The sequence below is a fragment of the Microtus pennsylvanicus genome, chromosome 15 (assembly GCF_037038515.1).
Source record: "Microtus pennsylvanicus isolate mMicPen1 chromosome 15, mMicPen1.hap1, whole genome shotgun sequence".
In the NCBI taxonomy this organism is placed as follows: domain Eukaryota; kingdom Metazoa; phylum Chordata; class Mammalia; order Rodentia; family Cricetidae; genus Microtus; species Microtus pennsylvanicus.
The window spans coordinates 13,828,087-13,854,988 of NC_134593.1; the positions used below are offsets into that span (position 1 = coordinate 13,828,087).

The 26,902-nt window shown below is 40.5% G+C and overlaps 1 protein-coding gene across 2 annotated transcripts in view; it reads left to right on the top strand.

Moving 5' to 3' along the window:
* Positions 1–554: 554 nt before the first annotated feature.
* Positions 555–26,902, top strand: part of Rnf212b (ring finger protein 212B) — a 48,396-nt gene continuing 22,048 nt past the window's right edge. For both annotated transcript variants that reach the window (XM_075949419.1, XM_075949420.1), the window contains exons 1-7: positions 555–697; positions 3,589–3,689; positions 8,045–8,097; positions 8,306–8,380; positions 24,177–24,292; positions 25,376–25,436; positions 26,541–26,569. In XM_075949419.1, coding sequence (XP_075805534.1) covers positions 3,590–3,689; positions 8,045–8,097; positions 8,306–8,380; positions 24,177–24,292; positions 25,376–25,436; positions 26,541–26,569 — 434 coding nt within the window. In that variant the 5' untranslated portion in view covers positions 555–697; position 3,589. The remainder of the gene's footprint in view (positions 698–3,588; positions 3,690–8,044; positions 8,098–8,305; positions 8,381–24,176; positions 24,293–25,375; positions 25,437–26,540; positions 26,570–26,902) is intronic.

Here is a 26,902-nt window from a genome sequence, read left to right on the forward strand (position 1 = left end):
TTCTTTCTGGGGTAGAGCCATGAGTGTCTCAGGCTAGAGCTAGACTTGAGCTGAGGATGACCCTGAACTCTTGATCTCCCAGTCTCACCCTGGGAAGGTGCAGGAATTACAGGCATGCAGCCACAAGGCTGAGTTCAATTATTTAACCACAAAAGCTAAACTTTTCTTTTTTCTGGAGCTCTGGTAGTTCTGAGTTTATAGCCAATCTGCCTCTATCCATGTAACTTTAGTTTTTCTTATTTCTGATTTATGCTGTACTTGTAATGCGCCCACTATCTTAATTTCTTTTTAGATCATGTCAAACTTTCTCTTCGAATCAGTTTTCTTTTGTTTTGGGATCATTTGCTGGGACATTAATGGGCTCATTTTCACCGCCCAGCTTCCGCAGTAAGATGGGACTACTTGGAAGCCCTCCTTGGCTTCTCAGGCCATCGTAGGCCCCACCTTTCTAGGGCGCCTTGGCGTTTCTGCGGCTGCGCGCGAGGGGGGGGGCGGTGGGAGGGGCGGAGGGACTCGGCGCCCCGCCCGGCCCCGCCCACACCGTGCGCTGGTTCGGGCTGGCGTGCGCTGGTTCGGGCTGCCTTGGCAGCCTCGTGCCGGAAGCTGTGCTGGTGGCGGCTGTTTGTTTTCCCGCCGTTTCCAGCGCCTCGTGAGAGAACCTGATGGTCAGAGAGCTGAAGCGCGGGATCCCGAGCTGGTAGGGACGCGAGCCCGGGAGAGCCGGGCTGGAGGCCGCTGGGCCTCGCGTGGGCCCTGCCCCAGTCAGTCGGCGCTGCTTAGCACCCTGCGAAGGCGCCGGAGCCCAGCCTGGTGCTGTGGCAACGGCTTAATAGCCCTTGTTTGTTTTTGTTTTGTTTTTTAGACAGTTCCACACTGCATAGCCTCGGCTGCTCAGGAACTCGCTATGTAGACTAGGCTGGCCTCGAACTCACCGAGACTGCCTGCCTCTGCCTCCTGAGTACTGGGATTAAGACCTGTGTCACTTCCCTCTAGTAGTTAGTAAATTAAATTTTACATTTATTGTGTGGCAGGGTAGGAACGTGGTTCGGAGAGTGACGTGTGTGTGGGACAAAAGGCAGCCTGTGGGTCTCAGGTATGAAACCCAAGTGACCAGGCTTAACCCTCAGCACCATTACCCCCTGTGCCATCTCACCTGCCTTCAGTACTTTTTAAAATTTTGCGATCATAAAATATTTGGGGGGGGGCGGGGTTCGAGACAGGGTTTCTCTGTAGCTCTGGAGCCTGTCCTGGAACTAGCTCTTGTAGACCAGGCTGGTCTCGAACTCACAGAGATCCACCTGCCTCTGCCTCCCAAGTGCTGGGATTAAAGGTGTGCTCCACCACCGCCTGGCGATCATAAATTTTAAGTGGCAGGCCTTTTTTTTTTTTAAGACTTGTATTCACTATGTAACTGGCCTTGAACTCACAGAGGTCAGCGCCTCCTATTTCTGAAGCTAAAGGTGTGTGTTACCTCTCTGGGCAAGTGGCAGAATTTTTAAGGTGCAAAGTACCCTTCATTCACTCAGTAAACCTCTAAGTAAACTGGAACTCTAAAAATGAAGAATTGTTGAGAGGAAAGGATTGTGGAAGGGAAATAGTAACTTGTTTTGTTTTTTCAATTTAAAGGATCAAGTTAATAAATATTATTAAATAACATAATCATATTCAACATATTTTGCTGTGTTCTTTATAGCTCACTGCTTTATTTTTCAAATGTCAGTTTCTTCATTAAAAAAAAAAACAAACAAAAGCAAAAACTACAGCCTAATCTGTAAAGCGAGTTCCAGGACAGCCAGGGCTACACAGAAAAACCCTGTCTTGAAAAACAAACAAATAAATCCCACAAAGTGGTCTAAAAAGATGGCTCCAGGGTAAAGGTGGTTGCCATTTATGTGGTGCTCATGATTCCCAGAATCGTTTTGGTAGAAGAAGGAACCTCCCAAAAGTTATCCTGTAGCCCCCATACTTGCCTGTGGTACATGTTTGCTCCACCTACCAAATAAATACTCTTTTTTAAAAATCCCACATAATCATTTTATTTGGTTATATACTTAAATTATACCAAAATTGCTGTTGCTACCGGGCGTGCCTTTAAAACTAGTGCTCAGGAGACAAGCAGGTGAATCTCTGAGTTTGAGGCCAGCCTAGTCTACAGAGTTCCAGGACAGCCAGAGCTATACCGAGGAATCCTGTCTTGCAAAAGAAAACAAAAATTGCTGTTGTCAGAAAAAAACAGACTCATACCATACAAATTATGGTATGATTACCATGTGAACCCAAAGGCTCTTTTTTTTTTTTAATTTTTCGAGACAGGGTTTCTCTGTAGCTTTTTGGTTTCTGTCCTGGAACTAGCTCTTATAGACCAGGCTGGCCTCGAACTCACAGAGATCTGCCTGTCTCTGCCTCCCGAGTGCTGGGATTAAAGGCGTGCGCCACCACCGCCCGGTTTCAAAGGCTCTTATATGTAGGAACATGAGTGTTTCACAGAGTCAGGAGACTTGGGTTCTAATCGCAAGACTGCCAGTAAAGATGGAACTTTAGACAAACTAGTTTTAGTTGTAATCAATGTATGTCATCTGAGAAAAAAAGAAAAAGATGAATCGGTCAAAACATGACTGGACTTTACACCTTCCAGACCTGTGGTGGGTTTCTGCAGAGTAGAAGGTGTGGATAAGCCTTGAATTTTTCGAGACAGGGTTTCTCTGTAGCTTTTTGGTTTCTGTCCTGGAACTAGCTCTTGTAGACCAGGCCGGCCTCGAACTCACAGAGATCCGCCTGTCTCTGCCTCCCGAGTGCTGGGATTAAAGGCATGCACCAACGCTGCCCGGCTGTATGTTTTCATTTTAAAAGATTGTTTTTCTAGTTACAAATTAGAATATGAGTTCAGCTTGAAAATTTAGAAAGCAAACAAATACAAATACAACTTACTACTCCGAGAAAAGAAAGGCCTGGTTTCTGTTTTCCTATGACTTTCCTACTATTCTTCTTTATTTGTTTGTTTTTAGTGATTTCACTTATTTTTATTTTATCTGCATTAGTGTACCTGCATGTGTGTCTGTGTGAGGAGTCAGAATCCCTGGAACTGGAGTTATAGACAATTGTGAACTTACATGTGGGTGCTGGGAATTGAGCTTGGGTCCTCTGGAGGAGCAGCCAGTACTCCTAACTTCTGAGCCATCTCTCCAGCCCCAGACTTTTCTACTATTCTTACACACATAAAAACACATGCTCTTGAATGTATTTTGCTGACTTCTTTTCTCATGTTGTACGTATATCCCTACAGACAAATGAAATGCCCATAAGTATGTTCCCACATCCAGTAAACTACCACAAGATAAGCAGGTTAGGCAGTGGTGGCACACACCTTTAATCCCAGCACTCGGAAGGCAGAGGCAGGAGGATCTCTGTGAGTTCGAGGCCAGCCTGGTCTACAAGAACTAGTTCCAGGACAGGCTCCAAAGCTACAGAGAAACCCTGTCTTGAAAAAAAAAACGCATAGAAAAAGTTAAACAAACAGTGTTACGTCAATTTTGGAACAACTATATTATGCTCCACATTTTTCTTATTCTTTCTCTTTCTCTGATCCAGAATGGATTGGTTTCATTGCAACCAGTGTTTCCGAAAGGATGGGACCCATTTCTTTGCCACCAGCTGTGGCCATATTTTTTGTAAAAAGTGTATGACTCTGGGTGAGTGACTTCAATTTATCCCAAAATATTTTTTAACTTAGATATGAGTAACCATTTCTCTGTGTGATGTAGCAAAAAAACTACTTAGTAGGCATTGGTGATAATGTAAATACTGTAGGCAGCTGTCCATTTTGGAATTAAAGGACTCCATTAGTAAGAGTGGAGCTAAGGGATATAGCCAGTGTGTTGGTCCTCAGTGTTCCGAGTTGTGTCAGGAAGAGCCGTAATGGATGAGAACAGTGGAGCTAAACTGGAGTTTAATGAACAGTTTCCTATGTATTTCTTTATTTGGCAGTGCTGAGTATAGAACCTAGCACTTTGTACATGCTAGGCAAATGCTCTATCAGAAAGCTACATCCCAAGATCCCATACAATTTAAAAAAAAATTACAATGTTTATTTTCAATTAACAGATTTTTTAAATAGTTTTTGGTTTTCTTACTGTTTTTGAGTCAAGCTCTTACTATGTAGCCTTGGCTGTTCTTGAACTCACAGTCTTCCTGTCTCAGCCCCCCAAGTGTTGGGATTTCAGGCATACACCACCATACCCAGCCACTAGTACTAGTTTTATATAATCTTCACCACAGTCCTTGGTAATAATTACTGGTACCACTATTTTGCAAATGAGGAAATTATTTCAGAGAATAAATGATTGCCAACTTTTCATAACTATCAAGTTTTAGAAAGGAAACTTGAAGACTAGGTGGAGCATGGTGGCACACGCCTTTCAATCCCAGCACTGGGGAGGCAAAGTCAGGCAGATCTTTGAGTTTGAGGCCAGCCTGATTTAACAGTACACCGGCCAGAGCTAAAACTGGAGACCCTCTCTTAAAGAAAGGACACCTTGTTTTAGAGTGTTGGAAAATGAACTCAGGACCTCTGGAAGACTGTAAAAATCACTAAGCTACATCCCTAATCCTAACTATTTTGTTTTAGTTGATAGAGGTTTTCCCACCCAGTCTTGCAGCCATTCACTCCCAAAGAAACACACTCAAGTCTACATTAACTATAAACTGGTGGGCCTATTAGTTCAAGCCTCTTATTGACTAACTCTTACATCTTACATTACCCCATAATTCTTGTCTGTGTTAGCCACATGGTTTGGTACCTTTTATCGGTGAGGCATTCTCATCTTGCTTTCTCTGTGTCTGGGTGACTTGACTGCAGGCTGAGCCTTTCCTCTTCCCAGAATTCTCCTGTTCTGGTCACCCTGCCTGTACTTCCTACCTGACTACTGGCCAATCAGCATTTTATAAAACCAATACAAATAGCAGATCTTTACCAATAAGACCATTGTCCCACAGTACTTCCCCTTTTTTTTCTTTTCAAAACAAGAACTCTGAATCTAATCTCCTTTGTTTAGCTTTTTGCCTGATTATTATCCATAACAACTTGTAACCTACACTCTAAACAAAGATAAACATCCATAATCCATTTTTAAAAATTATTTCTTATAGTTTATTTAACTTTATTTTATGTGCATTGGTGTGAAGATATCAGATTCCCTGAAACTGGATCTTCAGACGGTTGTGAGCTGCCATGTGGGTGCTGGGAATTGAACCCGGGTCCTCTGGAAGAGCAGTCAGTGCTCTTAACCGCTGAGCCATCTCTTCAACCCCCAAAAATCCATTTTTTGGGGAATGTGGGCATAGTTTTCTAGGATACTTCCTGCTGATTGGGGGCGCTGATAACTTTATGGGTACCTAAAGAAAATTTAGGATTATGGTCAAATCCTGACTGGAATTTTCTGTGAGGCTTGATCATCTCAGCCAGCAATCTTGAGGCTGTTCTGTATATAGAACTCAGAGAAAACTCCAACAGAGTTCCTTTGAAATGTTGGATCATCTGGGCCATCCACTCGTACTGGAGATTTTTCAGGAGGTCTTCTCTGATTTCTCTTAACCCAGAATGAATCCACAACCTCCCATTTCCTGTGGAAAGAAAAGCAAAGCCTCTTCTCCAAAGTAACATATCTTTTGACTTAAATTTTGAAGTCAAAGCATTTTCAAAATATATAGGTTGGATTAATTTAGCAGCATTTATAATCAAATGTCTTAGTAGTTGTTGCTCCTTTCTCAACCATCAAACAACTGAAAGACAACACAATAACATGTAGTATCCAGATTCTTCGTGTATTTCCCATCTTTACATGGCTTTATTTTAGACTCTATTTTATTTTTTTTTTAATTTTTGGTTTTTTCAGACAGGGTTTCTCTGTGTATCTTTGGCTGTCCTGGAACTTATTCTGTAGACGAGGCTGTCCTTGAATTCACAGAGATCTGCCTGCCTCTGCCTCCCAAATGTTGGAATTCTCCTGTTATGGTCACCCAGCCTGTACTTCCTGCCTGCATTTTATTAAACCAATACAAGTGACAAAGTTACAGAGTATAAAATCACTTTCCCACAGTACACTTGGGAGGTCTGGGGGAGCTGACATGATGGTATATTACTATAGCTACTGGGGAGGCTCAGTCAGAAGGGTGGCTTACTTGAACAGAGGAGTTAAAGACCTGTCTGGCTACATACAGATCCTGTCTGAGAATAATAACAGTAACAAAAGAAGCCTATAAATTATCAAAATTTCAGAAGAGACAATTTACCCTACTTAGGACAGGATGCTTTGGTCAAGGACAAATAGAAGACATTCTGCTGCAATAGGGTTTTGAACAACGAACTGGAGTTTGCTGTTTTGCAAAGATCATTTGAATTTAAAACAGTGGGGTTTGGATAGATGGCTCAGAGGTTAAGAGCATTGCCTGCTTTTCCAAAGGTCCTGAGTTCAATTCCCAGCAACCACATGGTGTCACAACCATCTGTAACTCTACTTGTATGGGATCTGACGCCCTCTTCTGGCCTCCACAGGCATTAGGCACACACCACATGTGGCACACATCCATACACACAAGCAAACTCTTCATATATGTAAAATAAAAACACATCTTTAAAAATTGCAACAGTATAAATTGTAACGACATATGATGCCATTAAACTGCAGCACAGATGCTTCTACAGAGTTGAGATTATACAGAGAAAGGTGAAAATGGTGAAAGAGGAAGCTAAAGGGGTAGGCAGTAGAAAACAATAGAAATTTCTGTCCACCAGGGTAAGGGTCCTAAACTGTTACCCCGCTGATTCCAGAGAGCTGTACAAGGTTGTTTTTCTTTTAAGTAGAATGTTTTTCACTTACTAACTCATGCTGAGAACGACATGGAGGGAAGACTAGGAAAGCAACTTTATTCCCCAAGGAAAGACAAGTCAGGTTAAATAGTCTCTGGAGAACTTTTTCCACGTGTGACCCTCATGACCCTTCTGAGATATCTGCCAGTGCAATGAGACCTCACTATGGTGACAGCAGCTCACTTTGGAGTGATTGTCTCTGAAGCATAAAGCCATGTAATGCTTTTTCCTGACATGGCATTTATCTTTTTTTTTTTTTTTCTTAATGGATGAGCCCAGGGTCTTATGCACGGTAAACAAGAACTCTATCACTGAGCCTCATCTCCAATCCTGTAGCGTTTATTTTAATCATCAGCACCTGGTAATATTGCATTTTATAAGGAAAGCTTAGAAATTTTACACTTTGCTTCTTTCAGATGCATTAATTGAAGAGTAGGAGAGTTTTAGAGCAAGACCTAGGAATATTAGCAAGGTGACAGCTGGGATAACTCAGGAACCAGCCTCTTACAGTGCCCAGGGTGTGCCCACTGTCAGGTAGAGAGATTTTAAAAAGAGTTGTCAGCTGAAAAGGTGGCTCAGTGGTTAAGAGCCCTGGCTGCTCTTCTGGAGGATCCTGCACCCACATGGTGACTCACAACTGTTTGTAACTCTAGTTCCAGAGGATCTGACACCTCTTCTGGTTTCCTCAGGCACCAGACATGCACACAGTACACAGACATACTGTAGGCAAAACATTCACAATAAATCTTTTTTACAAAGTCACCTACAGTGAAACTCATTGGTACTCTTATATTTATCCCAGAACATATGCAAATGTATCCCAGTACTTCTGTTGACACAGTAGATCTACCAGTAAGTGCAGTAGTCTCAATATTCAGGAGACTGAGACAGGAGGCTTACTGCAAGTTCTGGGCCAGCCTGGGCTACATTTATGAGACCTTGTTTCAAAAACAAAGAAAAAAAAGGGAGACAAGCACAGCGCAGAGCCTCATACTTCAACATGTTTGTTTGGAAATGTTGAATTAGAGAACAGGTTAAATTAATATCTTAATGATAATCAAAATTTAGTTAAGAGCCTGTTTTCTTCTCTTGATAGCCTACTTGACAGTTACCACATACTTTAGGAAAATCCTACCTCCTGCTTTTGAGAGCAAATATTTTTTCGTTTTTTTCTCTTAGAAAAATGTGCTGTTTGTGGAAGTCGTTGCAAGCATCTGGCTCTTTCTGATAATGTAAGTCTTCACCTTCATCACAAACTGCCTCATCCAGTCCCTGGCCAGTAGGAAGTATAGACACAGATGATGAACTGCTCAAAACAAAACGAAGAAACAAATTTGAAGATAGTAGTTGTAAAACATTGAGTTGTTTTGTTCCAGGGTCAGTATTTTTTTTTTCATTTTGTTGTGAATATTCTCACTGTGTGTCTTTCTCTCTTCATAGTTAAAACCTCAAGAGAAGAAGTTCTTCAAAAGCCCTGTGGAGACAGCTTTGCAGTGTTTTAGTCACATCTCTCAGGTATGAGAACCAAAATGAAGAGAAGTTCTTACTGCTGTATGCTCGGGCCACCTTAGGCCATGTAGTGAGTGCAGCTGGGCACGCAGAACTCCTGTCTCCAAGAAAAGGGTGAGGGAAGTCTTTTTTTCTTTCTTTGAGACAGTTTTTTTTTTCTCTGTGGAGCCTTGGATGTCCTGGAACTCTGTCAGCCAGACTGGCCACGAACTCAGAGATCTGCCTGCCTTGCCTCTGATAGAATCAAAGGCATGCACTGCCCACAACAGGCAAGGAGTTTCTCTTTAAGCTGTCTTTGTATGCAGTAGAGAGAAGCTACTCTCTCTCTTTTTTTTCCCTGATACAGATCTCTACCAGTTAACTTTTTACTAACCCGGAATCTATGGTATGCTGTCAAAACCACAATCTAGTTGAATTTTGCTTTGTAGTTCCTACTTGATAATCAGTTCCTGTGACTAAAGGTGCCCTAAGGAACTCTACCATCTTCCTCTGAAGATAGATACATTTTCTTAAAAATTCCATATATAGACCTTCAAAGATAGATTTGATAATTTCATTTGTGATATGATGGAGAGATGGCTCAGTGGGTAACGGCACCTGCTGCCAAGCCAACAGCCTGAGTTCAGTCTCTGGAACACACATGATGGAATGATAAAACTGTCTCCCAAAAGTTGTTCTCACCTCTTTGTGTGAGCATGCATATGTGTGTGCACACATAATAAATATATAATTTAAAAAAGATTTTATCACTTCCTTTTGTTGTTATTAGACCCCAGGCCCTCTTCATGTTTGGCAAGTGCTCTACTACTTTTTTATTTGCTTGCTGCCGCCTCTGTGTGTGTGCGTGTGTGTGTGTGTGTGTGTGTGTGTGTGTGTGTGTGAGAGAGAGAGAGAGAGAGAGAGAGAGAGAGAGAGAGAGAGAGAGAGAATTATTTGTGCATGTATTTTAGGAGAGGGGTTATTTCATACCACAACAAGAACGTGGGACAACTTGCAGGAATCAGTTCTCCTCTCTTTTCCCACCACATGGGTTCTGGGATCAAATGCCTTTCTACTGAGTCATCTCTCTCTAGCCTGAAGGCAGGGTCTCTTGTGTCTCAGAACTCACTGTGTAGCTGAGGATGACCTTATATTTCTGACCTTCCATCTTTTACCTGAATGCTGAGAATACAGTAATGTTCCACCCTTCTAGACTTGTATGTGTTGGGGATAGAACCCAAGGTCTCATGTACTCTACCAACTGAGCTCCAGCTCCACATACTCTACCAACTGAGCTCCACTATATCCCCCCCCCCTTTTTTTAAAAGAAAGAATCTCACTTTGTAGACTAGGCTAGCCTTGAATGCATGATCCTCTTGCCTTTACCTACTGAATGCTGGGGTTACAGGCATGTTCCAAAAACCACACTTGGCTTTAATACTTTCCTTATTCTTTTGTGTGATATGTTGCTGGGAGTTGAGTCCAGAGTTCCACACATACCAGGCAAGCTTTCTACCAATATCAGTTCTTATTCTTAAGAGAGTACAATTTGTTTTTGAGACAGGTCTCATTGTAGCTCAGGCTGGCTTTGAACTTTCTAGATAGATAGCCAAGGATAACCTTGAACTCAATGATTGTTCTTCCTCCATTTCCCAAGTATTAGGATCACAGGCAAGTCCCACCACAACCAGCCTGAATAAATCTCTTCTAAACATGGAAGCTATCATCAGTGTTTCCCCAGTCCCCAGTGTGTTAACTCTGGAAATACAATAAGCAGAACTAAGAACTAAAGCTTTTGCCTGTATGCTGTCTTAGTCATTTGGATGAGCCATTATATTTGAGGTACTACATTTAGTGTTATGAATAGATAAAATCCAGCTGAGACTCAAGGAGAAATGTAAAAAGAGGTCAGATGAACAAGGGAAAGAGCAGACCTTTGGTTAATATTTAAACCCATAGTTAGTTAATGATCAGTTAAGAAATTATATATAGTCTGAATCTTAACCTGCCTAATCATGGGACCAATTATACATGGTGAAGTAATCAAGGTAAAATAAATAGAAAGGGTCAGTTAATCATCACTTCAGTGAAGGGTCAGTTTGGTAAAGTCAGCAGTCTGGAAATGTATTTTCCTAATCTGTAAAGTTGAATAACTGAGGTAATACCTTCCCCTAAACTGTGTCACTCCAGCTTCTGCTTAAAGTTTCTTTCTTCAGAAGGATCTTCCCTGGCATCTTAGAAGCAGATCCAGCTCCCCCTGCTTCTTGTTACTTCTCATCATAGCTCCTGTCTGTACCATCATCTTCTGTGTTTGTCTATTGTATGACTCCTGCACTGAAATACAGCCCCATGAGTACAGAGATTTGTCAGTTTTGTTTGCTGTTCTCTTTGAATAGTTTTTTATATGGAATGAACATCTAAAACATTGTCCTTAGATGAACAAATGGACTGTTGCTCTAAATGTCCATTTCTGTTCTCTGTAATGACCCAACAAGGACATTTTTTTCTGCTCTGCACTAGTTGTTGATAAAACTGCCTGTTTTGAATGCTTGACTACTCTAAATTTTTCAAGGAAATTTAAGAGCCTGTAAGGACCTATGAGTTTACTTCTATTCCTAGACCATAGATCCCACCTTTACCCAAAACTAGGTACCTTTCAAATGTGTACAGTATTGTGCCTTCTCTAGTGAAGCCTTCAATGATTTCTGCGGCACAATTTTGCCTTGTCTTTTATACCCTACATTGCCTTTAACTCTACAAAATACTTAATTCTAAAAATGTGATTTACTTGTTCACATTTCTGTTCTTCTCACCTTTCAAAGGCAGCTGCATCTTTGTTGCACTCAATATCTAGCTAGATGTCTGACCTGAATTATGTTCATAAGAAATGCTTTGTAGAGCCAGGTGCAGTAGTGCATCTTTTAATTCCCACACTAGGAAGCAGAGTTAGGAAGACAACCTCTGTGAGCTTGAGGTCAGCCTGGTCTATATAACAAGTTCCAGGACAGCCAGGACTACATAGAGGCATACTATCTCATAACCTTATTTATGGCTCAGTCACTCAACATCCACCTTCTGTTTTTAAAATTATACATTATATAATGTTGTTTCCTTGTGCAAACATTTCAATGGTATAACTTCACTTAAAAGAGTAGAGGCAGGAAGACCAGTCAGGAGGGAAAAATCTAAGCAGACTGTTTTTGAATCAGTGGTGGCAGCAGAAAGGGAAAAAAGGCATGGAGGTTATAGCTTAGTGACAGAGGCCTTTCCCAGCAACCAGAAAGGCCGGGGTTGATTCTCAAGCAACACACACACACACACACACATGAGAAAAGATTGTTATTTCTCTGTTTTGTATTCTAGAAACTCAAGGACAGTTTTTTTATTAATGTTTTTAGAAAAAACATAGTATAGGTTAGGTAAAAATACCAGCAGCTGCCAGGAGAAGGTAGGGAAAAAGTAATGCTTTTTGACTTAGACATTAGAAATAGACAGCTGACTTTAAAGGGGGAGGGCTGGAGAGATGACTCAGTGACTAAGAATGCTTATTCTTTTTTTTTTTTTTTTTTGAATTTTCGAGACAGGGTTTCTCCGTAGCTTTTGGTTCCGGTCCTGGAACTAGCTCTTATAGACCAGGCTGGCCTTGAACTCCCAGAGATCCGCCCGCCTCTGCCTCCCGAGTGCTGGGATTAAAGGCGTGCACCACCACCGCCTGGCTAAGAATACTTATTCTTGCAGCAGATCTAGTTCCCAGCACCCACGTGGTGGCTCACAACCATCCATAACTGCAGTTCCAAGGATTCAGACCCACTCTTCTGACCTCACAGTTATATACATAGCACATATATATTGAGTCAAAACACTCATACACAAATAATAAATGAATAAATAAATAGATGGGAGGGTTGGAGAGATGGCTCAGTGGTTCAGAGCACTGGCTGCACCTACAGGGTTACTCACAACTGTCTATAATGGGATCCAGTGCTGTCTTTTGCTATGCAGGTGCACATGCAGATAGAGCACTCATACATAAAGTATATAAATAAGTAAATCTAAAAAATATTAAATAAATAAATAAATAGGAAAGGACTTCCAGGAATGGAATTAGGGTAGGGAGCTGATCAAAGCCCAAAAGATTGTCTTTTTTTTTTTTTTTTGGTGGTGGGAGAGGTAGAGATGTTGGGTTTTGTTTTTGTGTTTTAGGGTTTGTGTGTGTGTATGTATGTATGTTTTGTTTTGTTTTGAGACAGGGTCACTCTACCTAGTCGTGGCTGTCCTAGAGCTCAGTATATAGGCCAGACTAGCCTGTAACTCACAGAGATCCACCTGCCTTTGCTTCTAAAGGTGTACAACACTACACCTAGAAAATAATTTCTTTTTTTAAAAGTTAATAAGTAATATTGCTTGTGCAAAGTGATAAAAAGGTTTTTACCTTGTTTTGATTGTTTCCTCAGAAATCTACAATTATTTCTTTCTGGCTGATTTTCTTCTGGATCTGCCAGGAAGATATGGACACATTAGGTTTTAGATGCTTCTCAGAAATCCAGGTGGAGAAGTCAGGAAGGTTAAGCTCATTCTGGAGTTCAGAGCATAGGAAAGAACTAAGATACAAGTTCTTATCTTGCCAGAAAATTATGTTTGAAGAGAAGTGATGGGTGTGGGTTAGGGTAAGATGAATGTTCGAATACCAGAGCCATGTATCCATCCCTGTTCAAGACACTGTGTCCATCCTACTTCCCTGACCCCTAACACATACACACAGAGCAAATACTCTTGGGGACAGATCAGATCATGTAAAAGGAGTCCCTTCACTATCTAGCAGTTAGGTGCAGGAAGAGAAATTAGGAAAACTGCAGTCAGAAGTAAAAACAAAACTATGTGGTGCCGCAGAAGTCAAGTCAAGGAAGGAAAATGTTTTCAAAGGTAAATACAGTCACCGAGTAAGGCACTGCTGAGAGCTGAGTCATGTGAGTAAAAGCTGAGGCTGACTGGCTTTAGCAAGAAGATTGCTGCCATCCCCACAGAGCACTGGAGTCAAGTCTTAGCACCAGAGTGGACTATCTATTTGTCTGTCCCGTCTGTTTCAACTTCTGAACTTTTCACAGCCTTCTGTGGTCTTGTTTCTAACTCTTGTGTTAAAAACTGCCCCTGTGCCAGGCGGTGGTGGCGCACGCCTTTAATCCCAGCACTCGGGAGGCAGAGGCAGGCGGATCTCTGTGAGTTCGAGACCAGCCTGGTCTACAAGAGCTAGTTCCAGGACAGGCTCCAAAACCACAAAGAAACCCTGTCTCGAAAAACCAAAAAAAAAAAAAGAAGAAGAAGAAGAATTAATAGGGGGCTGAAGAGGTGACTCAGTGGTTAAGAGCACTGACTACTTTCCCAAAGAACCTGGGTTTGAGTCCTAGTACCACATGGTGGCTCACAACCAACTGTAACTCTAGTCCCAGGGAGTCTAATGTCCTCTTCTGTCTGGTTTCCCCAGGCACTGAATGCACATGGTTCACAGATACATATGTGAGCAAAACACATTCACATAAAATAAACCTTTTTTGTTGTTGTTTTCTTTTGGTTTGGTTTGGTTTTTCAAGACAGGATTTCTCTGTGTAGCCCTAGCTGTCCTGAAACTAGCTCTGTACACCATGAACTCACAGAGATCCACCTGCCTCTGCTTCCTGAGTGCTAGGGCTGAAGGTGTGTGCCACCACTGTCCAGCTAATAAAAATAAATCTTAAAATATAAAAAAATCAGTAGAGTCAGACATTGTAGTACATGTCTTTTTATTCTTAGTACTTGGGAGGTAGAGACAGGCAGATTTATGTGAGTTCAATGCCAGCCTAGTCTACATAGCAAGTTCCAGCTCAGCCAGGACCACACAGTACAACTCTGAATGTTCATCTCTAGAATGTCGTAAAGTGGTAATACTAGGAATATGGTAAGAATAGGAATCTGAGGAGACCTGGAACTTTCCAAGTAGACTCTAGGCAGGTTGGCTAGCCATTGAGTCCAGATAGCCTTGTCTCTGCCTCCCCAGTGCTGGAATTTCATGCACAGCTTTCTGTCCTACCTGGTCCTGTAGCCCTTCAACCCCAAAGAAGCACACAGAGGCTTATATTAATTATAAATTATTTGGCCTCTTAGCTCAGGCTTATTATTAACTAGCTCTTACAAATTAACCCATAATTCTTATCTATGTTTAGCCATGTGGCTTGGTACCTTTTCTCAATAAGACATTCTCATCTTGCTTCCTCTGCTTCTGCCTGATGACTGCCTGCCTGCCTTTCCTCTTCCCAGAATTCTCTTAGTCTGATTGCCCCACCTATACTTCCTGCCTGGCTACTGGCCAATCATTGTTTTATTAAACTAGTAAAAGTAACAAATCTTTACAGTGTTCAAGAGCATTATCCCATAGCAATGCCCAACTTTTTAACATATGGGTTCTCGGAATCAAACTTAGTCCTCATGCTTGTGACAAAGTGCACCTTACTGACTGAACTATCTCCTCAGCCCCCTTGCTTTGGATAATAAGATATTTTTAGAGTTTTTATATGATATTCAAATCTATGCTCTTTGCATCACCATGGTGATATTAACTACTTTTTTGTTGCTATGACAAAATTTCTGATAAAAACTTAAATGAGGAAAAGTTTATTTTGGTTCACAAGTTTTAGGTTTTGGTCCTTGGTCACTTACTCTGTGATCCTGAGCCTGTAGTGGAGCAGTAATCATGGTGAAGGGCATGGGCATGGTTACTAGGAAACAGAGAGGACAGGGTGCCCAGAGTGAAGATATACTCTTGAAAGGGATTCCCCTAGTGACCCTCCTTTTCCAAACATATCCTAGCTGTGCATTGAGTAGTAACCCGTCAGTGGATAGTAACTCACTATGGATAGTAACCCAGTGATAAAGTTAAGTGCCCTGATGATGCTTCTCAATAATTCCACCAGCTGTAAACTAAACCTTCAACACAGGACCCTTTGGGGAATATAAACCACAGCAAAATATGAACACATAACTGCCATCTTAAAGTCACTAGTGAACTGAAATTGGTGGTGTCTACCTGCAGTTCTGGTTCTCAGGAGTCTAAGACAGGAAGATTGCAAGTTTGAAGCCATCCTGGGCAGCATAGCAAAGCTCTGTCTAAAAACAAGCAAACAAACATGGCGAGTCTCATCACCTAAGTTTTAGACTCATAGGAATAATAACATGTAGTTCCCTTAATGATCTGTCCCTTTTAATTTTCTCTGTCTTAGCCAGACTGATATATTATACCTCATGTTCCAACTGAAGTTATGATATAGGTCATCATTAGTTCTTTATTCTTTTACCAGCCTATAGTCTCATATCTCTATACCTGGGATGCTGACTTCAAAAGATGGATATAATGGCTACCTCAATCATTATCTGTGCCTTTTGTAAATTCTTCTTCATACCATATTGTTTTATTTATTGGTTCATGTATCAGAATACCTCTTCTACTGTACCATAGTGAACTTTTAGTTTAATTGATCTTAGTACTTCTAGGTTTTGCATTTAGCATACTATATTCAGTAGAGAATTATTAAATTAAATATTAATCTTTGTGCCATGTATTAGTTTCCATGTCCCTATATGAAGTGTTTCCTGATTCCAACTAAGTGTCAATTTAATTCTTTGTTTTCTTTTGTTTTTGGAAAAAGAGACTTATGTAACCCAGGCTGGCCTCAAACTCATTCTGTAATAGAGGAGAGGCTGGCCTTGAACTCTGCTTCCTCCTTGCCTCCACTTCCCATGAGATAGGTGGTTTCAATATTTTTTTTCCAAACTGGAACTTTATTTTATTGAAAGTGTAGGCTTACAGTGAGACATTTCATAGACCAGAAATAAGACAATCCCAACACAGTGGGATGTAAAACTGACAGTAGAAGGGAATACTCTTCTTTTTATCCTTCACCTCAGCACCTCAGTTCCACAAAGCTAATGGGCTTTAGGTGGGTGTTAGCCACAAATGAGGTACCCTCTCTATCCACATGTCTGACTAACTGACTACAAATTCAGAGGTCCCACTGTCTTCCCCTTCCCCCTCCTTCACTTTCCTAATTGTTATAGCTCTCAAAACTCAGGAATGTACTTATTGTTAGTATATTGTAAAGGACGCAACTCAAGTGCAATCACATGGAACAGATGCACAGAACAAAATATGGGAACAAAGCACATAACTTCCTCTTCAGACCCATCTTCCTAGTACCTTCTAAGTTGTTCAGCAACTTGGAAGCTCCCCAAACCTCCTTGTTCAATTAGTTTATGAACATTTCATTGAGTGTGACTGACCAAATAATAGTCCATTGGTGATTGAACTCATTCTTTCTCCCATCCCTAGATATAGGGAGAAAAGAGAAGTATTGGGGCTAAAAGTTCTAACCCTCTAGCCAATAGTGGTTTCTCTGGCAACCAACTCTTTTTTTTTTTTTTTGGCAACCAACTCTTAACTTGAAGGTACTTAGGCACTCACCAAGAGTTACCTCATTAACACATGCTCAGGCATGGTTAAAAGAGGCTGTGAATAACTGGATTCTAATATCACTGAGAACGGTGCCACAAATTTTATTATTTATTACTTTCTTCTGAAAATCAACTTATAGTGTCAATGCAAAAACACAGCTCTCACCTTAAAGACACAGTTAACTCTAGAGACAAATATGAGTGACCAGTCTGGGAACATAGATTCAGATTACCCTGAAGGGCAAGTTTTACTGTGAAAGTGTTTGCATGAGGTTTTATTAACAATAGCACAAAGTCATAAAACAAGGCATTTACTGATACATTAGTGAGAACACAGGTGTGTTGCAGCAAAGCCGGAAAACTCTGCTGTTGGTTTCACATACTGTCTCATAACACTCTTACCCTTTGAAATTGATGGTCTGCCAAGGATACACCTGGTCCTTAATTAACCAGATACCATGCTTCCCATCCAAATGAGGAGTTAGAACTGTTGTGGAAAAAAACTGAGAACCATTTGTATTAGGGCCTACACTTGCCATGCTCAGCAAACCCTTCTGATCATGCTTAAAATGAAAGTTTTCATCTTCAAATTTTTTCACCATTAATACTTCCTCAGCTTGTCCCATTCTGATTTGAGAAGGCTCCACCCTGAGTCATAAATTTAATAATTTGGTGGAAATGACATTCTTTAAAATAGAGAGACTTCCCAGTTGTGGATCCAGTGTCCCTTTCTCGTATACACAGTGCATGAAAATTTTCTGCAGTTTTGGGAACAATATCTGTAAACAATTTGGTCAACTTGCTCCCTGCTGACATCATCCTTGTCAAGACCTGCGGTTCTTGGGGTTGGAAGGCTTGGCTGGCTGGGACAGGTGTGACATCTTCACTGCAGAAGCTGGGAAGCAGAATGCAGCATCTCATGTGTTTGAGGGTTTCAAACTCTAGCGCACATCTTCAAATTTCTTTTTAAGTAGTAGTTTCACCTCATTTATTCTTTTAATTATTAAATAATAAAATGGGTTTTTGTCCTGTTGTTTATAACATGGACTTTGTTTATTGCATTCATGGAGTCATTTACTGTGCTCTTTAGATGGGCAGGTAAAGTTTGCTCGCCATCATTGGATTGGGGAGCTGAAGCACAGCAACATCAGCATGCTGCATCTCACAAGGAGCGCATGTTGGCTTTCGTATGATGCTGCCATGATGAACTTTGTAGAGATTTTGTAAATTCCTTATAAGTTGCAAAGTTTCAAAGATATGGTAATTTTGTCATTCACTTTACAGGTTTTTTTTTTAGTTGGAATACATCTAAAAACAAATTCTGTTTTATTAACCTAGTAACTCTAATATAAAGTTCAGAGATATAAGACCTGGGACTGTAAAGAAGGCTCAGTGGATAAAGGCTCTTACCACCAAACCTGAGGACCTGAGTTCAATCCTGGGGACACACATAGTGAAAGGAGATAATCAGCTTCCCAGGTTGTTTTCTGACCTCCATACACACTCCATGGCATGCACAAATAAATAAGTGCAATTGTTAAACTCTTTTGGAGTAGGGAGAGGCCTTGACAGATGGCTCAGTGACTAAGAGCACCTGTTGCTCTTTCAGAAGACCTAGGTTCAATTCTGTAACCTTAAAATAACTTTTTTTTTTTTTTTGCTTTTTCGAGACAGGGTTTCTCTGTGGTTTTGGAGCCTGTCCTGGAACTAGCTCTTGTAGACCAGGCTGGTCTCGAACTCACAAAAATCCGCCTGCCTCTGCCTCCCAAATGCTGGGATTAAAGGCGTGCGCCACCACCGCCTGGCTTTTAAAATAACTTTCTAAATCAACTCTATTACAAGTACTCAACACATTGAAAACTGCTCAAGACAATAAGTGTTTAACTAGATAAAAATTCATCCTTTAAAAAGTAGTATCTTTTAAAAAAGAAAGCCTCTTATCAGGCATGGTTATACATACCTTCCATTGCAAGAGGATCACAACATGTTTGTGGTCAGCTCAGTCTACATAGCAAGTTCCAGGTCAGCAAGGACTATCCTTCTAAGACCTTATCTCGAAAGAAAAAATTATTTAATAATAATAATAAACAATTAATGTTCATTTCCAAAACATGTTAGCTTATAAATGAAATCTTTATTTCAATATCCCACAGTGGGAGCCAGTGAGATGGACACTTCTTTGCAAGTCTAAAGCCTGGGGTTGAAGAGATGGCTCAGCTGTTAAAGGCTAGGCTCACAACCAAGCCTGATGACCTGATTCAATCTTTAGAAACCACATGGTGAAAGAATAAAACTGAACCCTTCATACTATCTTCTCATGGAAACATGTACCCCCTCCCAAAATAAATAAGTGAAAAGAAAGCAAGCAACACTAGACAAAAAATAAACCCATATCTTATAATGAATCTGCTGAGCTCCTACTTTGCTTCCATAGCTGTGCCTCTGTTAGAGTCTGTTACAGTTTAGAAATTGGTGTCTCCCAAAGACTTACATGTTAAAGGCTTGACTACTAGCCTATGGCACTATCAAAGGATGTGGAACCTTCAAGAGGGTAATATTTGAGCTGGTGATGAAGTTCAGTGCATAGTGTTTGCCTAGCATGTATGAAGCTCTGGATTCACTCCCTAGCACCCAATAAAACTGAATATGGTGACATATATCTGTATCCCAGGTCTCAGGAAGTGAAAATAGAGGATCAGAAATTCAAGGTCATTATCAGCTATATAAAGTTCAAGATTCTGGTTTTCTGTTGTTTTGTTTTAAATGAGGCCTAGTAGAAGGAAGTTAGATAATTTGGAACATGTCCTTGAAGGGAATATAGAGACCCTAGCCCCTTCCTATCTTTCTATTTGCTTCTCCGCAATTTAAAGTTGAGGGCTTCCTTTGCTACATGGTCCCACTGTGCCTTGCCACAGGTACAAAACTCTGGTTACTTGGTGATTTGAATGAGAATATCCCCCACAGACACTTGAACACATGGTTCCCAGATGATAGTGATGTTTGGAGGTTTAGGAAATACAACCTTCTTGGAGGAAGTACATCACTAGGGGCAGGCTGTACGAATTCAAAGCCTTTTGTCATTCCCGGTTCACTCTCTCAGCTTTATGTTTGTGGTTCAGTGCGTGATCTTCCTGCTCTTGCTGCTCTGCCTTCCCTCTACCATCATGGACTTTTAACTCTCTGTAACAGTAGCCCAAATACATTTCTTGTCTTGACATATGTTGTCTTGGCCATGGTGTTTTATTACAGCAAGAGAAAAGTACCTAATACTCTTGGTAATCGTAGACTGAAACCTTTGCTACAATAAGCCCAAAAAAGTCTTTCCCTCTTGAAAATTATTTCAGGTATTTTGTCACTAAAGATGATGAACAAAATCCAGGTGTCCTCCATTTCCTCTCTCCAGTCTTTTGATAGACCTAACTCACAACTGAAGTTTTACATTGTTCTCCTCAATAAATAAAAGTTATGTTCTATCTGACTGCAGTGGTGACACCTTTAATATCAGCAATGGAGAGGCAGAAACAGGTAGATCTCTGTGGGTTAAAGGCTAGCCTAGTCTGTAGCAAGTTCCAGGATAGTCAGGGATATATAATAAGACCTAGTCTCAAAACAAAAAGAGTTATGTTCTGTGTGTTAAATAAAATTTATAGGAAACTTGGATTAAACTGAGCTGTCACAGTAAACTCAACTGAGCAAACCAAATAGAAATTCCACACCACCAAGCCTAAACTAAGTTATTTGGTTGCCTAAGAAAGTGGAAAGGGAGAAGAAAAGAGGGAGAATAGCCAACTCTAAACATGCCAGTTTTATCCATCATGATAAAGAGATCCCTTCTGCTTTTATCTTTATAAGGAAATTTACTTTGAAGTTACTAATATGAAGATAGCATAGTAGTATATACTTGTGACTCTGGGACATACGAGGTTGAGGCAATAGATAATGAATTCAAGATCAGCTGGGCTATAAAGAAAAATCGTGTCTTAAAAAAATGTATTAATCTGCCTTTTTTTCTGCTTCTGTTTTCTTCAGCCTTTTTCTACCTCTAACACCAACTCTGTTCAGTTCCTCAGGATCTGTCTGTTTTATAGAGAGGTACTGCCTAATTTAAGAGTCATAACCAACATAGTCCTCCCTTAGTCCTCCACAGGGAGTACCATGATCCCCAGTGGGTTCATGAAATTGCAGATAATGCTAACATTTATATGTGCTATGCTTTTCCTCTGCACACATAAACCTATAGTTAAACTGAATTTGTAAATTAGGCACAATAAGAGATTCACAATGCAAAAATTGAAGTGTTTCTTTTTCCTTCTTCACAGTTTCATGGTGTGCTGGCTTGTTTTATGTCAGCTTAACACAAGCTGGAGTCATCTGGGAAAAGGGAACTCAGTTGAAAAAGTGCCCTCACCAGATAGGCCTGTGGTACATTTTCTTGATTTATAATGGATATGGGAGAGTACAGCTCACTGTGGGTAGAGCTACCCTTGGGGTGATGCCCTGAGTTGTATAAGAAATCAGGCTAAGCAAACCAGTAAGCAGCACTCCTCCATGGCCTCTGTATCAGTTTATGCCTTCAGGTTCCTACCGTACTGCATTTGATAATCAACTGTGATATGAAAATGGAAGCTAAGTTCCTTACCTCCCCAAGTTGCTTTTGGTCATGGTGTTTAATCACAGCAATAGAAACATTAAGACATGGATAGATGTGTTCCTATCAAAATCTTTTTTCTTATTATGTATACAGTGTTTTGCCTGCATGTATGTCTGCCGACCAGGAGAGAGCACCAGACCTCATTACAGATGGTTGTGAGCCACCATGTAGTTGCTGGGAATTGGACTCAGGACTCTGGAAGAGCAGCTTAACAACTTCCACACATTATTTTTTCCCCTTTCCCTTAAGTTGAGATCTTGTACTTTTGACTTAAAGGAAGCACTTTGTGGCTTTCTGTTGGTATATCCAAATTGCCAGCATCATTTTAAGTACAGTAAGGGTTACTCAAACACAAGCACTATAAGGGTTGATTTGAAAATATTTCAAACCACATTGCATCTTGGGTAACTGAAACTCCATAAAAGTGAAGCCTTTAGTAAATGCTGTAAAAACAAAACAAAACAACAAAAAGCTGTTAGTATCCTTAAGCTATATACTTTTTTTTTTAAAGACAGGATCTCACAGTATAACTTTGATTGGCTTGGAACTCACTATGTAGACCAGACTGGCCTTGAACTCAAAGATCCACCTGTCTCTGCCCTCCAAGTGCAGAGATTAAAGGCGTGTACCACCATCACCCAGCTAAAGTTGTGTGCATTTAATTTTTAAAAATTTTGTGTGAATGAATGTTGTGGTGGTTTGAATGAGAATAGCCCCATAAGCTCATCTATTTGCATGCCTACTCACACTTGGTGCGCTGCTTGGAAACGTTAGGAGGTGTGGCTTTGTTGAAGTGCATATGGCCTTGTTGGAGGAAGTGTGTCACTGAGGTGGGCTTTGAGATTCCAAAAGCATATACCAGGTCCAGTGCAGTATCTTTCTCTCTCTCTCTCTCTCTCTCTCTCTCTCTCTCTCTCTCTCTCTCTCTCTCTCTCTCTCTCTCTGCCTCTCTCTGTCTCTCTCTCTGCCTCTCTCTCTCTGTCTCTCTCTCTCTGTCTCTCTCTCTCTCTCTCTGTCTCTCTCTCTCTCTGTCTCTCTCTCTCTCTTTTTTCTCTCTTTCTGTCTCTCTGTGCCTGCTGCCTGTGATTCAGGATGTAAAACACTGCTACTTCTCCAGCATTATGCCTGTCTGTCTGCCACCATGCTCCCTGCCTTTATGATTATGACCAACCCTCTAAAACTGTAAGCAAACCCCCAATTAATGCTTTCTTATATAAGAGTTGCCTTGGTCATGGTGTCTTTTCCACATCAATAGAAAGTAACTAAGGGGTATGTACGTGTGTGTGTGTGTCCACAAATGTATGTACATGCCATGTCACATGTTTGGAGGTCAGATGACTACCCTCAGGAGTCTGTTTTTCCTTCTATGATGTGGGTCCCCAGGATTGAATTCAGGTCTTCAAGGGTTGACAGCACCCACTGAAGCTGTCTCACCAGTCTGGCCTGCCTGTCTTCTTTATCACAGGACATTGTTTGCAGTCTACTAATGAAACTGAGACTAGCCTCAACCTTAAAACTCCTACCTTAGCCTCACAAGGGCTAGAATTATAGGCATGAGCTACCAAATTCAATTAAGATTTTAAATGCATTATAATAACTTGTTTCATCCCATGTTGATCCCACAGCTAGAACTAGAATGTTGGGGATATTGTGTCTTATTACATCTATTTATAGTAACTATTACTTCCGAACACCTTCTCCCATCATCTCAGATAACTTCTAAAATTCTAAGTGACTTTTTTCTGCTTTTGTTCTGATCAGTTTTCTAAAATAGATGTTTTACTTTCATAAACAACAATTTAGATGAGGGTTAATAGTCTGAGCAGTGGAAAGCAGATGAGACATAAATTCTGCTGTGTATTCAAAATAGAGCCTGACACAGCTAAAACACTTTGTAAATATTAACTCTTTATCTGATTCAACAATCCTGTGATAGGTACATTGGTGTAGCAAATGGTAAAAATAACACAAAAGATAAAGTTAGGTGTCTATATTCTGAAACAAACGAGGAAAAATTAAAATTCAGAAACAAATGCTCTCCTTTTTTGTCCTCCCTCCTGAAACAAGATGTCACAGCCCAGACCAGCTTCAGATTCATGATGTAGCCAGGCAAGGCTTGCCTTAAACTCCTTATCCCCCTGCCTCCACCTCCCCCCCTGAGTGCTAGGTTGGTGTGTATCATCACACCTGGTCACATCTTCATCTTTCATTGAAACAGCACAAACATCCTTCAAGTAGTGGAGACTGTGAATTATAGAAAATACATTGTAATAGCTAAAAATGTGGAAACTAATCAAATAAGTAGGTAAGTTTGAGCCAATTGGGAGCTTGAAAAGTGTTTGTTTATTTTGTGTGCCATATTTAATTATCCTCCACTTTGAAAATATTTGCATTTTGCAAAATGTTTTTGCCCACTAGTATTTTGTTCTTGCTCAAGATAAATGAATATATATATTTATGCATATAAAATAGTTACAATGCTAGAACATTCCCACTAAGATAGAAGAAAGCCAATGTCCTAAAGTGGGAAACTTTGGTTCTCCCTAGTGTTGAACTCTTTAGTTTTGTGTGCTAGAGGGTCTAAGATAAAAAGAGCAGTTCTAAACTATGATTTAGTGGATTTCTCTTTGCTGTCAAAAGCAATAGGAGGGAGTTAATAAAAAGTATATGCTAAAAACCTCTTTTTCCTAGTAGGTATGGCGTTTCCAGAAGAGACAAACAGATCTTCTTATCACTTTTTATAAGGATAGAATTACAAAATTAGAAACAGCTGTGAAGGAGGCCCAGCAAACAGTGACTAGCCAGAACAAGTAAGTACCGAGTCAGACCTAGGACGTTTTCTTTCTTTTAATAAAGCTGTAGTAATTTCCAGATGTAAGGACTGAAAATTGCCCTGTGTGTTCATGTTTGTTTTAAGAAAGTCAGGTACAGCCTGGTAATGGTGCATGCCTTTAATTCCAGCAGTTGAGAGGCAGAGGCACCCGGATCTCTGTCAGTTCAAGGTCAGCCTGGTCTACAAGTTCCAAGGAAAACAAACTCTCATCTCAAAAGACCAAAAAGGGGTGGGGTCAGGAGCTGGAGAGATGTCTCAGTGGTTAAGAGCACTGACTGCTCTTCCAGAGGACCTGGATTCAGTTCCCAGCATCCACCTGGCAGTTCAAAACTGTCTGTAATTCCAATTGCAGGGGACCCAACACCAATGCACATAAAATAAAAAATAAAATTAATTAAAAAACAAAGCAAACAGAAAGTCAGGTACAAGTTTTTGGTTGTTCCTCTTGGTCTCTCTTAATTTTTTCTGTCTTCACTCCAAGGACACTTTTTACCTTTTAGCTGTTCTTCCTCAGTGAAGTCAGATATAGCTGACTCACACTGATAACATGCTTAAAATGTTTCTTTAGAGGGGTTGTATTTCAGAAATATGAAACTGAAGACAATCCTTGTTAAAAACTTAAAATTTTTCTTTAATGTTTATTTTTGTGTGTGTGTTACCCTCTGACCTTTACATGCATGCCAGGTCAGAGACAACTTACAAGAGTCGTTTTTCTCCTTCCACTGTGTGCGCTCAGGAAATTGAACTCAAGGCATTAGATGTGATAGCAAGGCCTTTCCCCACTAAGCCATCTCAAAGCCGAAGTTATTGGAAACTTTAGACATCAGTAGTCCAAGAGTGTGTATGAAGAACAAATAGAATTCCATATAAAAACCCTTTGAAGTCATACCAAGTGACTGCTTATCAAAACCCTGCCACCTTCTCCCTGAACCACCGGTCTCTGATGGAAGTTCCTTGTATGTCTATAAACACCTCTCATTAAGCATTAACTAAGATGTTGATAATAGGAATAATTTCTGTCCTAGTGACCTGGACCTGGTTGTTTCCATCTTTTTCCTAGAGAGCTATCAGTCTTGAGAAAGGAGAATGAAGAACTGAAGAAATTTCTAGCCATCCTAAAGGTGAATAGAATAGATTTTGTTTATTTACTTGTTTTGGTTTGGTGTTTCTAGGCATCAATCAAACTCAGGTCCTTGCACATGCTAGATAAATGCTCTATTACTGAGCTAGATTCCCAGATTACCACTGTGTAGTTTAGGCTAGCCTTGAATTTACCATTGTAGTTCAACCTGGCTTTGAGCCCAGAACACTTCTGCCCCAATCTCCTGTGTGAAGACTACCACCTATGCCACTGTGCCCAGCTGAAAGAGGTCCTCTTTACTATTATTTTACCTCCTACCTTGTCCATCTTTCTAGGTGGCTATATGAAACAGTGTTTCCCAGCAAGCACATAGTGTTTGCACAATAAATACACTGGAGTAAACGAACAAGGGTACAGAAGACCGTGGAGAGTTGAGAGCATCAATATTTTTGACCCACTCTGAAATCTCAGTGAATCATGCTATAACTGATGGGAAGCTCTCACCAAAAAGCATATTTCTACTTAACATTTCTCTTGAAGAAGTTTAGGATGCCTCAGGACCCTTTCCTTGTTGTTTAACATTTTTGTTTTATTTGAGATTGATTCTAAAATAGTCCAGGCTTTGAACTCTTAAAAAATTATTATTATTGCTAGTGTGTATGTATATCAAAATGCGTGTAATATGTGTGATGTGTATGTGATATGTAATGTGTGTGTAAGTACAGTTGGCAGTCAGAGGATAACTTTAGGGAGTCAATTCTCTCTTTCCACTGTGGGAATGAGGGATCAAATGCAGGTCAGGTTTAGACAGCAAGCATTTTTACCCATTGAGCCATCTCACTGGACTTGACTTTGAACTCTTTATATACTCAAAGCTAGCCTGGAACTCCTGAGCCTCCTGCTCCAATTTCTTAGTGATGAGATTACAGGTATGCGCCATGTGACTAGCTCCTCAGTATGCTCTTATGAAAAGCTAAATTTTTATTCTCTCAGAGCTAGTAATTTTATAAGGAAACACTTTTGTCCTGTTGGCAGCCTTAGCTAGAGGAGCTTGCAGATACATTATCTAACAATAATACTGATAGCCATTTACTAGAGCCTTTAACTGCAGCAGCTTCCCTCACTTCCGTGTTTTTACCTACAGGGATCTCCAAGCAGCTACTACGGAAGCAGGTCAGTTTTTTTACCACAGTAGCCCTTGAAATTTTCTGATTTGTTCTTCAAAACATTTTCAGTTGTACAATTGTATGTGTATGTGTATGTACAATGATGTGTGATAAATGTGTACAGTGTGTACTGATCAATTTAGGGTACCTAGCATATCACTCTTCTTAATCCTTAACCATTTTCTTATGTAGGGAAGCTTTTGGCTGTTTTTTCTTGGCTTCTAGTTGTGTGGGCTCCAAGATAGATAAAATGGTTGATGAATTTATCTTTTACTTTTCTGACTCTCTGATAGAAGTGAAATCTTTTTTGTTTTATTTTTGTGGTACTAGGGAGCTAGGG